Consider the following 12,770-nt stretch of genomic DNA (forward strand, 5'->3'; position numbering starts at 1 on the left):
CCTTCCATAGCATTCAAAATCATAAGACCATTCCTTTTGCAGCATTATTTTGAGAAGAAATATAAACAAAATTTTTATTTACGTTTTAAGGTTTGAATTTGACCTCGAATAATTTTGTGACAGTGGAGTAAAATAGAAATCATATCTAAAGATCGGTATATTTCCTACAAGATCAAGTTATCATTTTCACTATCCAAACCAAATAAGAAAATATTGCGATATTAATTATTTGGGAAATCAGAATGCGGCAAATATATTAATATTATGGGCTCAAATTTTGGCAGAACTTTTGCAGCAAGTTGCTACAGAGTATAACAGTTTTGTTCACCTTACGGTTGTATGTATCACCTAAAACTATGTGAGATAGATATAGAGTTATATATACTTATATGTATATAAGTATATAAAAAAGACTAGTTGAAATCCGGATGACTGTCTGTCTGTCTTTCCGTTCGTCCATCCGTGTACGCTGTAACTTGAATATCTTGTTGGAACTTAGTACACATGTTCCTTGACTAAAGAGTAAGGCGGAGTTCGTAAGGCATAATCAGACCACCGTAACGCACACAAAAGTTTTCATTCAATGGCGCTTTGTGGCCGTGGCTCCGCCCTATAATAGGTTTAATGAACATACATATCTCTCAAACCGCTCAAGCTAGAAAAACCTAATTCGCTCAAGATAAATCCTATTGGAACGTCTATAGACAGTGATTATAATCCCGCTCACTCCCCATATAACGGTACTCTTAAAAACTACTAAAAGCGCGATAAATCAATAACTAAATGCTCCGGAGGCATTAAATTTCACCCCGAGATGGCATTAGACAGTTTTATAAGAGACAATTGCCGTGGCATCGCCCACTTTTAGTAAAAATCACATATTATATATTAAATTATAAGTTCCTTTTGATTCTATCACTTGCTAGTACACAAATCAATTAATATGAAAAGATAAAACATTGCACATATAGTGCCTTTAGAGTATGCCACCTTATGACCATAATATATACTATGATAATTGCATGTCTCTGCGTCAAAAACTTCCGGGTGACTTTTTACGGCATATATCAGCCAATATGAGAGTTATCGTATTTTACTCATAACAGTGTATCGTTGTGCTTAAAATGAAAAGAATTGGGCGAAACCTTGACATAGCCCTCATATAATATAATATCAGGATTTTCGAACATCTGGCTGACTTTACTCGATATGACTGGGGATTGTATGTGGGGAATCTTGATGAAATTTTGGGAGCATTTTACATACTATCTTTTAACTGAATGTAGTATTGGTAAAACACAGATAAAATCGGGTCAATACCATCTCCATATACCTAATATACATAAGTTCTTCAAACTATCTAACTCAAATTCCATACACATAATTATTTTCGTTACAAAACAAATCTTACAAATTTCTAACAAATCTTATGCCGAATTTGTCGGTCAGTGAATCGGTTATACAGAATATACTTACAAGTATGTATATGAAATAATAGGTTGTCAAAAAAGTCTTGCGGTATTTTCGCTAGTTGGCGCTGAAAGCGCGTAGTTCTAGTTCGGGTCATGCTATACCTTTTTGGAAAGCTCATTTCAGGCGCTAACACGTGTTTGATTGATTGTCGTTTCTTTTAAGTCGTTCGTGAGTTATAGCGTCGCAAACATGGAGCAAAATAAAGAGAAAATTCGGCATATTTTACAGTACTACTAAGATACAGGCAAAAATGCATCTCAATCCGCCAATAAAATTTGTGCAGTTTATGGACCCGATACAGTATCCATTTCCACCGCACAACGATGGTTTCAACGTTTTCGTTCTGGTGTAGAGGTGGTCAAAGATGCGCCGCGCTCCGGAAGGCCTGTCGTCGAAAATTGCGATAAGATCGCCGAATTGGTCGAAAGAGACCGGCATAGTAGCAGCCGTAGCATCGGTCAAGAGCTGGGCATGAGTTATCAAAAATTCATTTCAATTTCAATAAAAAAAAATTCAATAAAAATACCGCAAGACTTTATGCCTGGCAAGTTTCAAGAGTATAAAATGTTCGGTTGCACTCAAACTTAACCCTTCCTTACTTGTGTTCATTAGTTTGGATGATATTTTCACGGTATTTAAGGAAACAATTCAAAATGTTTTTATGAACCAACCTAATGTATATAGTAAATATATTTAGAGGCAATGCGAATGTAGGCACTGATGTTAAAATATATTTAAAGTGGCAAAACAAAGAAACCACATTGTTATTGAGGCAATAGTCTGACCACCAGCACGTTCATGCCAACAACCACACCCACAATGTAAACAACTAATACAAATATATGAATAAGCATATTTATACGCCCAACATATGCATGGAATGTTCGACAAGGAGGAGACAAAGTGTCTTCCAACTGCTAACAACAACAAGAGGAAGTGCTAGGTGGGGAGAGGGAGTCATTGAAAGTTTTAAAGGGGACCAGAAAAGTGACGGTAGAAGTGGCAATAGCCACTGTTGCAAACCTAATGACAACAAAATCGTGTTTACACAATAAAAATTATGCAAAGCGCACTTGTGGCAGGTTAAGCATAAAACTTGTTGCGTGCTGCTCACAGGCCAAAGTAAGTATGTATGCACTCGCATACATAAACATATTTAAAACTAATGCTACTGTGGTGACGGCAAAAAGTTTGGTACAACAGCAAAGGCGATAAAGCAACGAGACGGCAATGTGGCTGCGTGGCTACCGGCAGTTGTTGCAACTTGTTGGCCGCCAAGCACCAGTAGTAGGAGTATCAACCAAACGGCATGTGGTGAAATGCGTTGAGAACAACCGCAAAACACTATTCACATACACCGCTGTACTAGCTAACAACTGTACTATTGAAGTGTCGCAATCGCACCACAAAAAATAACAACAACAATTCTAAATATGACTATGACTATTACCGCTTTGTTGCAGCAATTGGAGCCCAAACAACACCAACTTGCAACAAGCCACAACTGTAAAAGTGTATATATATATTAATGATTGTGTGTATGGAAACAGGGTCTTTTAAAAGGAATTTTAATTGTGTTTATAAGGAGGTTAAATGTTTTACAGATCTATGTATTTATGGATCTAAGTTGGACTTAAGCAGTCTTCAATATGAGTTTTATTCTTCAGAAGCTTTATGCAATGTATAGAGTTCATTTGCAAGTGGTCGTGGTTTTTGTTAAAAATTCTGTTCCAATTCCTGCGTCCATATTAAAATCCCCGATTATTGGACGGGTTTACTATATTATTTTACCTAACTTCGCACTATTGAATTCAATGCAATTTAAATAGTCCTGTTAATAAAGCCTAACATGGTTAAAAAGAGGATCCACAAAAAATAAGGCAAATGGTAGTAACGGTTCAAACTATGTATATACGAGGGCTGCTATATATATTCTGGCCTAGGGCAACACCAAGTGTTGCCAGGTGCAATCTGACATTTCCATTGGAAAGTTTGACATTTTTTAGCATAACATCACTCAGAACGTTTTGTCATTTAATCGTGAATTGTTTTATTTACAGGGAATTAAAAAATTCATCTCGGCCAAAAAATGGATTAACTCGTGAACATTTTTGTGCGATCATTTTTCACAACTTTCGATGTGGATTATCACGACAAGAGTGCATCGATGAACTAAAATCTTTGTATGGCTATGAAGTACCATCCTATAGCACTGTGAAAAACTGGTACAATGAATTTCATCGTGGCCGACGCTCGCTCAAAGACGAATTCCGTGAAGGTCGTCCAAAAACAGCCGTTGTGCCAGAAAACATCGATGCCGTACGTGAACTGATAATGCAAGACCGTCATGTAACATACCTTCAGATAGAGGCATGCCGATGCATTTCTCCCACCAGCATACATTCGATATTGCATGAACACCTGGCCGTAAAAAAGGTTTGTTCTCGTTGGATCCCGCACAATTTGACAATCGCTCAAAAAAAGGCTCGTGTGGATTGGTGTAAAGAAATGCTGAAAAAATACGATCGCGGTGCTTCAAAAGACGTTTATAAGATCGTCACAGGTGACGAATCATGGATTTATGTGAAAGGAGAGACCAACTCGAAATTATTCACATACATATATATGTATATGTAGATTTATCCTAACGATGGACCTTTTAAAGATACCTACATATAGTATGCACAAGGGTGAAAGAAGTTATTACTAGTATTTACAACCGCCAGCACCTTTGTACCCATGTCTGTGTGTTGTTATGCAGTTTGCCAAAGTGGCAACAAAGTTTTCCAAGGCTAATTAAAAACCATACATAAGCTCTACCAATAAATAGCATCCGTAACGTTATCACCAACTGCAACAGTATCATTTGATATATTTTAATTATGAAACAAAGGGCACAGGGACCAAGTGACGAAAGCAAAACAAAAAAATGAAAAGTACTACAACATACAAAGCAGGCTAATACTCGCATAAAGTTGAAGCATTGAAGTTTAGAAGGATTCTTTAACCACTTTGATGACAGCACTTGCCACAAACTTTGCAGTAACCCAAAAACAAAAACCCCCTTACACTTCTAAACACATTTTGACAGAAAGGGCTTCTCTTGCGTCCATCCTAACGCACTGAGGAAATGAATTGCCGTTGCCTGTTCCCTAACTCTCAATTGCTTTACACTCTCACTAGCTCTTTACTTTAATTTAAGGAAGCCGCAACAATGTGATCCTTAATCGAGTTAATCCGCTCTTGAACCATAGAAATCCTCTTTTTCTAACTAACCTGAGTCCGGGCACCTGCGTCGCCATCGTGCCATCCTTTAGCACCCACGATACTACCGGCGGCGGATTACCATGCGCCGTGCAGCTGATCTGAGTGCCAGTGTCATTGCTGAAGAGCAGACGCGCCGGCGGTTCCTGTATGAAAGTGGGCACACGTAAGCCGCTTGTGGCTTTGGCGACTGGTGGCGTCGGCAGCATGACCATTAGTACTGCCAACAATGGTAGCAACACCGAAGACCTGGGCGTGGTACCTGGAATAAAACAAAACTATTACAACAACTGCGATGGATAAGCGTGTAGACATGTGAATAAGTTGCACATAATCTTATACACATATGCAATTTTGTGACAAATCAAAGGCGCAGACTCTACATTGTCGCCATTAAAATTAAATTTTTTACTTTTATAATTAGAACAATCATTGTGATTATTAGATTAATAGAAAGTAAACAAATTAACTTATTAAAAATATGTAAGGGAGGCCTAAATTTGGGTGCAACCGAACAGTTTATACTCTTTAATACCTTAAGATGTAAAACGTTAACCAGAGGATCGGAATCCAAGCAATAATATAACTCATAAACTTATCGACATGTTCGATATAAGGTTTGTTAGAAAAACGAAAATTATTTTACGTATGTAGTATATGGGAGTTGGAAGTATCAACCCGAATTTATCCACATTACCAATAATAAATGCTATTTACATGCTTCTTCTTCTTAATTGGCGTAGACACCGCTTACGCGATTATAGCCGAGTTAACAACAGCGCGCCAGCCGCTTCTTCTTTTCACTACGTGGCTCCAATTGGATATTCCAAGCGTAGCCAGGTCCTTCTCCACTTGGTCCTTCCAACGGAGTGGAGGTCTTCCTCTTCCTCTGCTTCCCCCGGCGGGTACTGCGTCGAATACTTTCAGAGCTGGAGTGTTTTCGTCCATCCGGACAACATGACCTAGCCAGCGTAGCCGCTGTCTTTTAATTCGCCGAATTATGTCAATGTCGTCGTATATCTCGTACAGCTCATCGTTCCATCGAATTCGATATTCGCCGTGGCCAATGCGCAAAGGACTATAAATCTTTCGCAGAACTTTTCTCTCGAAAACTCGTAACGTCGACTCATCGGTTGTTGTCATCGTCCAAGCCTCTGCACCATATAGCAGGACGGGGATTATGAGCGACTTATAGAGTTTGGCTTTTTTTCGTCGAGAGAGGACTTTACTTTTCATTTGCCTACTCAGTCCGAAGTAGCACCTGTTGGCAAGAGCAATCCTGCGTTGGATTTCCAGGCTGACATTGTTGGTGGTGTTAATACTGGTTCCTAAATAGACGAAATTATCTACAACTTCAAAGTTACGACTGTCAACAGTGACGTGAGAGCCAAGCCGCGAGTGCGACGACTGTTTGTTTGATGACAGGAAATATTTCGTCTTGCCCTCGTTCACTGCCAGACCCATTTTCTGTGCTTCCTTGTCCAGCCTGGAGAAAGCAGAACTAACGGTGCGGGTGTTGAGGCCGATGACATCAATATCATCGGCATACGCCAGCAACTGTACACTCTTATAGAAGATGGTACCTTCTCTATTTAGTTCTGCAGCTCGAACTATTTTCTCCAGAAGCAGGTTGAAGAAGTCGCACGATAGGAAGTCGCCTTGTCTGAAACCTCATTTGATATCGAACGGCTCGGAGAGGTCCTTCCCGATCCTGACGGAGCTTTTCGTGTTGCTCAAGTCAGTTTACACAGCCGTATTAGTTTTGCGGGGATCCCAAATTCAGACATCGCGGCATAAAGGCAGCTCCTTTTCATGCTGTCGAAAGCAGCTTTGAAATCGACGAAGAGGTGGTGTGTGTCGATTCTCCTTTCACGGGTCTTTTCCAAGATTTGGCGCATGGTGAATATCTGGTCGGTTGTTGATTTTCCAGGTCTGAAGCCACACTGATAAGGTCCAATCAGTTTGTTGACGGTGGGCTTTAATCTTTCACACAATACGCTCGATATAACCTTATATGCGATGTTGAGGAGGCTAATCCCACGGTAGTTGGTGCAGACTGTGGGGTCTCCTTTTTTATGGATTGGGCATAACACACTTAAATTTCAATCGTTGGGCATGCTTTCGTCCGACCATATTTTACAAAGAAGCTGATGCATGGTCCTTATCAGTTCTTCGCCGCCCTGTTTGAATAGCTCGGCCGGCAATCCGGGTAATTGCTATTCGAACTTCTTCAGGGTCGGGCAATGGAATGTCTGCTCCATCGTCATCGATTGGGGAATCGGGTTCGCCTTCTCCTGGCGTTCTACTTTCACTGCCATTCAGCATGCCGGAGAAGTGTTCCCTCCATAATTTAAGTATGCTCTGGGCATCGGTGACTAGATCACCTTTGGGGGGTATGCTCTGGTTTTGAAACCTTCTGTAAGCCGCCGCAGTTTTTCGAAGAATTTTCGAGCATTACCCCTGTCGGCCAGCTTATCAAGCTCTTCGTACTCACGCATTTCGGCCTCTTTATTTTTCTGTCTGCAGATGCGTCTCGCTTCCCTCTTCAACTCTCGGTATCTATCCCATCCCGCACGTGTAGGGGTCGATCGTAACGTTGCGAGGTAGGCAGCCTGTTTTCTCTCCGCTGCGACACGGCACTCCTCGTCGTACCAGCTGTTCTTTTGCACTTTCCGAAAACCAATGGTTTCGGTTGCAGCTGTACGTAAGGAGTTTGAAATTCCGACGCACAGTTCCCTTATACCGAGTTGTTGACGAGTGCTCTCAGAGAGCAGGAGTGCAAGCCGAGTAGTAAATCGTTCAGCTGTCTGTTGTGATTGCAGCTTTTCGACGTCTAACCTTCCTTGTGTTTGTTGACGTGCGCTTTTTGCTGCACAGAGGCGGGTGCGAATCTTGGCTGCAACAAGGTAGTGGTCCGAGTCGATGTTAGGACCTCGGAGCGTATGCACGTCTAGAACACTGGAGACGTGTCTTCCGTCTACGACAACATGATCGATCTGGTTGGTGGTTTTTCGATCCGGAGACAGCCAGGTAGCTTGATGTATCTTCTTGTGCTGGAATCTAGTACTACAGATAACCGTATTTCGGGCCCCGGCGAAGTCAATCAGCCTCAACCCATTTAGGGATGTTTCATCGTGGAGGCTGAATTTACCGACCGTAGTGCCAAAGATACTTTCTTTGCCCACCCTAGCGTTAAAGTCGCCAAGCACGATTTTGACATCGTGGCGGGGGCAGCTCTCATAAACGCGTTCCAAGCGCTCATAGAAGGCATCTTTGGTCACATCGTCCTTCTCTTCCGTCGGGGCGTGGGCGCAAATCAGCGATATGTTGAGAAACCTCGCTTTGATGCGGATTGTGGCTAGACGTTCATTCACCGGAGTGAATAATAAAATGGAGTAAGAACACTTGGATATTATATGTATGTTTGTTATATGTTATCCATTTTAGGCACTAAGATACACTGTTATCAGTAAAACATATCTCTCATTTTCACTAATGTAGATCAAATATTGAGCGAGTGTACTAAGTATATGGGCGCTAAGGAAAGTATTGATGCACTTCAACCCATTTTTGACACATAGACATACCATTGTCAGGAAAGCATTATCTATGAATTTCAATAATACAAGTATATCCAACATTGACCGATATTTGCGGTATAAATACATAAATATAATCTAGCTTTAATAATTCTATTCTTACAATGTTTTATTTTTTAAATATTGATTCGTTCTTGATTTGTACACTGGAAAGGAAAGATTCAGATTGAATTTAAACATGTGTTTCTATATATGGTTAACGTGGTTGTAGACCGATTTCGCCCATTTTCACACTGTTACATAGGAATGTGAGAAGAATTTCTGTTGCCACCTTGTGTGTTCACCCATTTTTACAGTGTCGGTAGGGGCGTTTATGGAATTAGTTCTGAGCTAATTTAGACAAATAGGTTTTCGTGTTTTGTGGTCGTGGCAATTGGCCATCTGTAATACCAACCGTCCTACGATGCCGAAAAGGCGTTAGCTTATTTTTTAATATACATACATAGCTTCATATCGGCGAAAAATGGACACAATTATTTATTTATTGTGTGACCGACAATGTTTTGTCAAGCTTTTTTACTTGAATGAATAGTGCGGCCTTATTGTCACAATTTTCACGTCGAATTTTTCGATGTTCAATTTCCTATAGGTTCTCTGTAGGATATATGTAGATCCACAACAAGTCACCTCAACACCTCAATCATGTCACCAACCATTGTTTTACACAAATATACGCGAGTTTGCGGTCGTCGTAGTGTTGATAAATACATTTTAAAGTCTTTTATTATTCAGCTTGCAGCAGCATAATATTCTGAAGAATATTTTTATACAGAGGTAAACCTGTCAATTATACCATTGCAATGATGAATTGCTCCTATTTCATGACCTGAGTTACAACCCCATACCAATAAACTGCTTTCATTGAGTTTCACCGCGCCTATAGTATAATGTGGCGTTAGCCCTTCGGCTGGCGTACCAGCTTCAACCTGTCTGAACCTTGTATATTGAATTTCGATTCGTCGGAAAGAAGAAAGAATCACAATTTTGTAATCGTCCAATTTATGTGCATCTGCGCAAATTCCATTCGAGCCGGTTTGTTCTTTTAAGAAATTTACGGTTTTTTCGCACTCTTGTAGCATGAAAAAGTGTATGGATCTCAGTGATATATTGAACCGTAAATGCCTTGCAATGAATGTTGCAGATGTAAAAGGGTTGTCTTTTATTGCCCGATTGACTGTCTTATTATCTTGCTAGGTTGTTTTCCGCGGCCTGCACCTGTATGCACTGTAACTTAAGAACCTAATGTGCAAAATCGGCTTAGTGTTCGGGAAACAATAATAAGATTTATTTCAAACCTTTTTTTACAATAGTCATAACCGATTCTTCCTTCTTAAAATTATAATTAATTGTCCAGACTGGATTTGGAAGCGAAGCAAATGGGCCTGGTAGTGAACGAGGGCAAGACGAAATATCTCCTGTCATCGAACAAACAGTTGTCGTACTCGCGACTAGACACCCACGTCGCAGTCGATAGAACAATGAGCTGTACGTTATACGACATCATTGACATAGTTCAGCGAATTAGGAGACAGCTGCTACGCTGGCTAGGTCACGCCATTCGAAGAACCCGCCGGGGGAAGCAGATGAAGAGGAATACCTCCACTTCGTTGGAAAGACCAGGTGGAGAAGGACCTGGGCGCCAAGCAGTGAAAAGCGGTGTCTACACCAAAAAAAAAAGAAGTTACTGGGATTTAATCGAAAAGATTTTTATAAAAATCAAATACACCGCATTTACTTAAATTTTAATGTTTCTCACGTAACTTGTTACTGAGTTATCGTACTAGCAGTGGTTGTTAACATTGGTCACGTGAGCCATAAAAGTTTGGCGTCGTTAATTTCGAGAAATGGCCCAGTTAAACGGACGCCAAGGTCATGCGATTTAACGCCTCGATATTATTTTCGCTTAAGATATGTTAAGTCAAAAGCTTATGCCAATCACTCTGCAATGCTCAAGGAGCTCGAATACCATATTTAGAACAATATAGCTGAAATTCCGCATTAGGTCATAGAAAATTAGCATAAACGAATAGAGATATGCAAACAAGGCCATGACAAAAATTTGTATGACATTTTGATCAATCAAAAATCATAAAATTATTTGCATAAAAAACAGATCCCACTTTGACCAAAATGGACTTTTTTATTTCATATTAACTTCACGTCGTTCTTATTAATGACGTTATATATCGATCATACCATCCAAAACTGACATTCTAAACATTGTTTTAGTTCTTTGAGGCGAAATATAGGACACGTGTTTTTTATTTCGGCTCAATATGAAACATTTTGGAGTTATGAATTTCCAAAATTTCAACTTTTTAAAAAAGTACCATTAACCATTGATGATTAAGGAAAATAGTATTTAGTTATAGAAATAGCTATCCGGCTTATTTTTTAAATTTTTTTCTTAGCTTTTCAATAAGATATGCGTTGTATATTTTCGACTTTTTTATAAAAAAAAAGGGTATCCTCTTATAAAAAAATATTTTTTTTTTTCAAAATTAAAACTATTTGTATTCATTTTGTGTAATTAAATGTTTAAATTTTGTTTTTTTTTTTTTTAATTCATAACCCTTTACAAACGGTGTCATATTTAATTATAAAACTTTCTACAAAATTTAGTATGATTAATTATTGAAGGCTTTTTTCTATCTTCAAATCTTTACTTTTATATATTATGTATTTGCACCGTCAATATACATTATATCAACGAAGAGCCATATTCGCTCGAGAGTATGCTTAAGCAGAAGACTTGATCTGGGTTCCCGGTCACAAGAACATTTTCGGTAACGAAAAAACAGACGAGTTGGCAAAAGCTGGAGCTTTCCTTAATGAATCCTAGGCGAAGCTAGGATCGATCAAAAGAGAGATCAATGGACAATTTCAACAAGTTGCAAATAACAGATGAAAAAACATTACAAAACGCATCATAACAAAACAATTATGGCCAACATATGACAGGAAAAGAACCAACGACTTATTAAATAGGTCAAGGAAAAGTATCTACAGAGTAACAGCTACCACAACAGGGTACTGGCCATTTGGGGAACATGCGGCCAAAATGGGTATCGACTACAACAACATCTACCGAGGCTACGGAATAGCAGGGAACAAGGATACAATTTTCCACTTTCTCGGTGAATGCCCAGCCTTAGCACAGATCCGACACAAAACACTTGGAATCCATCAAGTACCAAACCTTGATTGGATTTCTACTAAAAACTTATCAGACATAAGAAGTTTCATCGAAACCTCAAAATGGTTTGAGAGAGAAGGTGAAACGTGATAGCAGATACAGAAGGTTCTACGAATAGTGCATCAAAATGGCACATCAAGTGCTGATTGAGCCTGATAGACAACAGGGCTGCACTCTTACCTACCTACCTACCTATGCTTAAGTAACGTCCTCATATTTTCGTAAATAGTACAAAAAAGGAGGCAAAGTAAAATTATTATAGAATTTCCACTTGACAATTGGCAACTGCAAATTATGTATGAACTGCTACGAGTTTTGTAAATTTAAGCAATTATTTTCCACTTTATTTCAGAAACCGCATTTATAATTTGTTGTATTTGGAAGCTCCCGTTGTTATATTTTCGGTAATGCCTATTTTGCATTGTGCCACAGCCATGCATTCCATTCCACATAAGGCCGCTACTCAAGTACGAGTTAACACAAAACTTAGTGCCACTTCAAGTTTGACTCAAGTACCCTGTGTACTGATAGGCAAACGCATGACTGAAACATGTGCAACCCCACAGACAGACGATATCAGCTTGCATTTCCTCGAGCAGCTGTCTGCAGATAATGCATGCGGCAGCCACAAAAATTTCGCAATCCTTGTTTTTGCTGTTTCCCTTCGCCCACGCGCCTGTCTTTTTCCCATTGGGAAGAGCTTATATGGTGGGATATGTATATGTGAATTGTTTGGGGGTCTCCGTAATATGAAATTGAGCTCAAGTTGTTATTAACGTCAACAAGTGTGTTGTGAAACCGCCGTTACAACAACAGGCTTGATAGGCAGATGCACGTTGCCTGACATGGATAAATATATTTGGAGCTAATTCAAACGAACTCACATGCATAAAATGCACGTATGTATTTTTTTGTAAATGTACGAGCTTTAAATCTAGTATTTCTTGAATGGAATCCAACTAGTTCGAACATGACCAGACTTATACCAATTCTAAAGGGATTAAATACAGATTTTTTACGTCTATCTTTTTCTGTATTTACTTTAATATACTTGCATATTGTATTTAAACCGGTAAACTCCTTCAGGTGCTGCCAAAACTTTATATTAAGTATCGACTTTAATATCGACCCGATTTTATCTATTTCTGCCAATATCACATAGTACTACTCGTATTAACATTCCACATACAAAAAATGTTCCCTTGGTTTCATAAAGTACCTCACATACTATACAATTA

General features: G+C 39.3%; 1 protein-coding gene across 5 annotated transcripts in view; it reads right to left on the reverse strand.

Annotated features, from left to right (window-relative positions):
- LOC120778030 (Down syndrome cell adhesion molecule-like protein Dscam2) overlaps positions 1-12,770 on the reverse strand; it is a 158,879-nt gene that overhangs the window by 120,617 nt on the left and 25,492 nt on the right. For all 5 annotated transcript variants that reach the window (XM_040109713.1, XM_040109706.1, XM_040109720.1 and 2 more), the window contains exon 3: positions 4,750-4,999. In XM_040109713.1, coding sequence (XP_039965647.1) covers positions 4,750-4,999 — 250 coding nt within the window. The remainder of the gene's footprint in view (positions 1-4,749; positions 5,000-12,770) is intronic.

The sequence above is a fragment of the Bactrocera tryoni genome, chromosome 1, assembly GCF_016617805.1.
Source record: "Bactrocera tryoni isolate S06 chromosome 1, CSIRO_BtryS06_freeze2, whole genome shotgun sequence".
Taxonomy (NCBI): Eukaryota; Metazoa; Arthropoda; class Insecta; order Diptera; family Tephritidae; genus Bactrocera; species Bactrocera tryoni.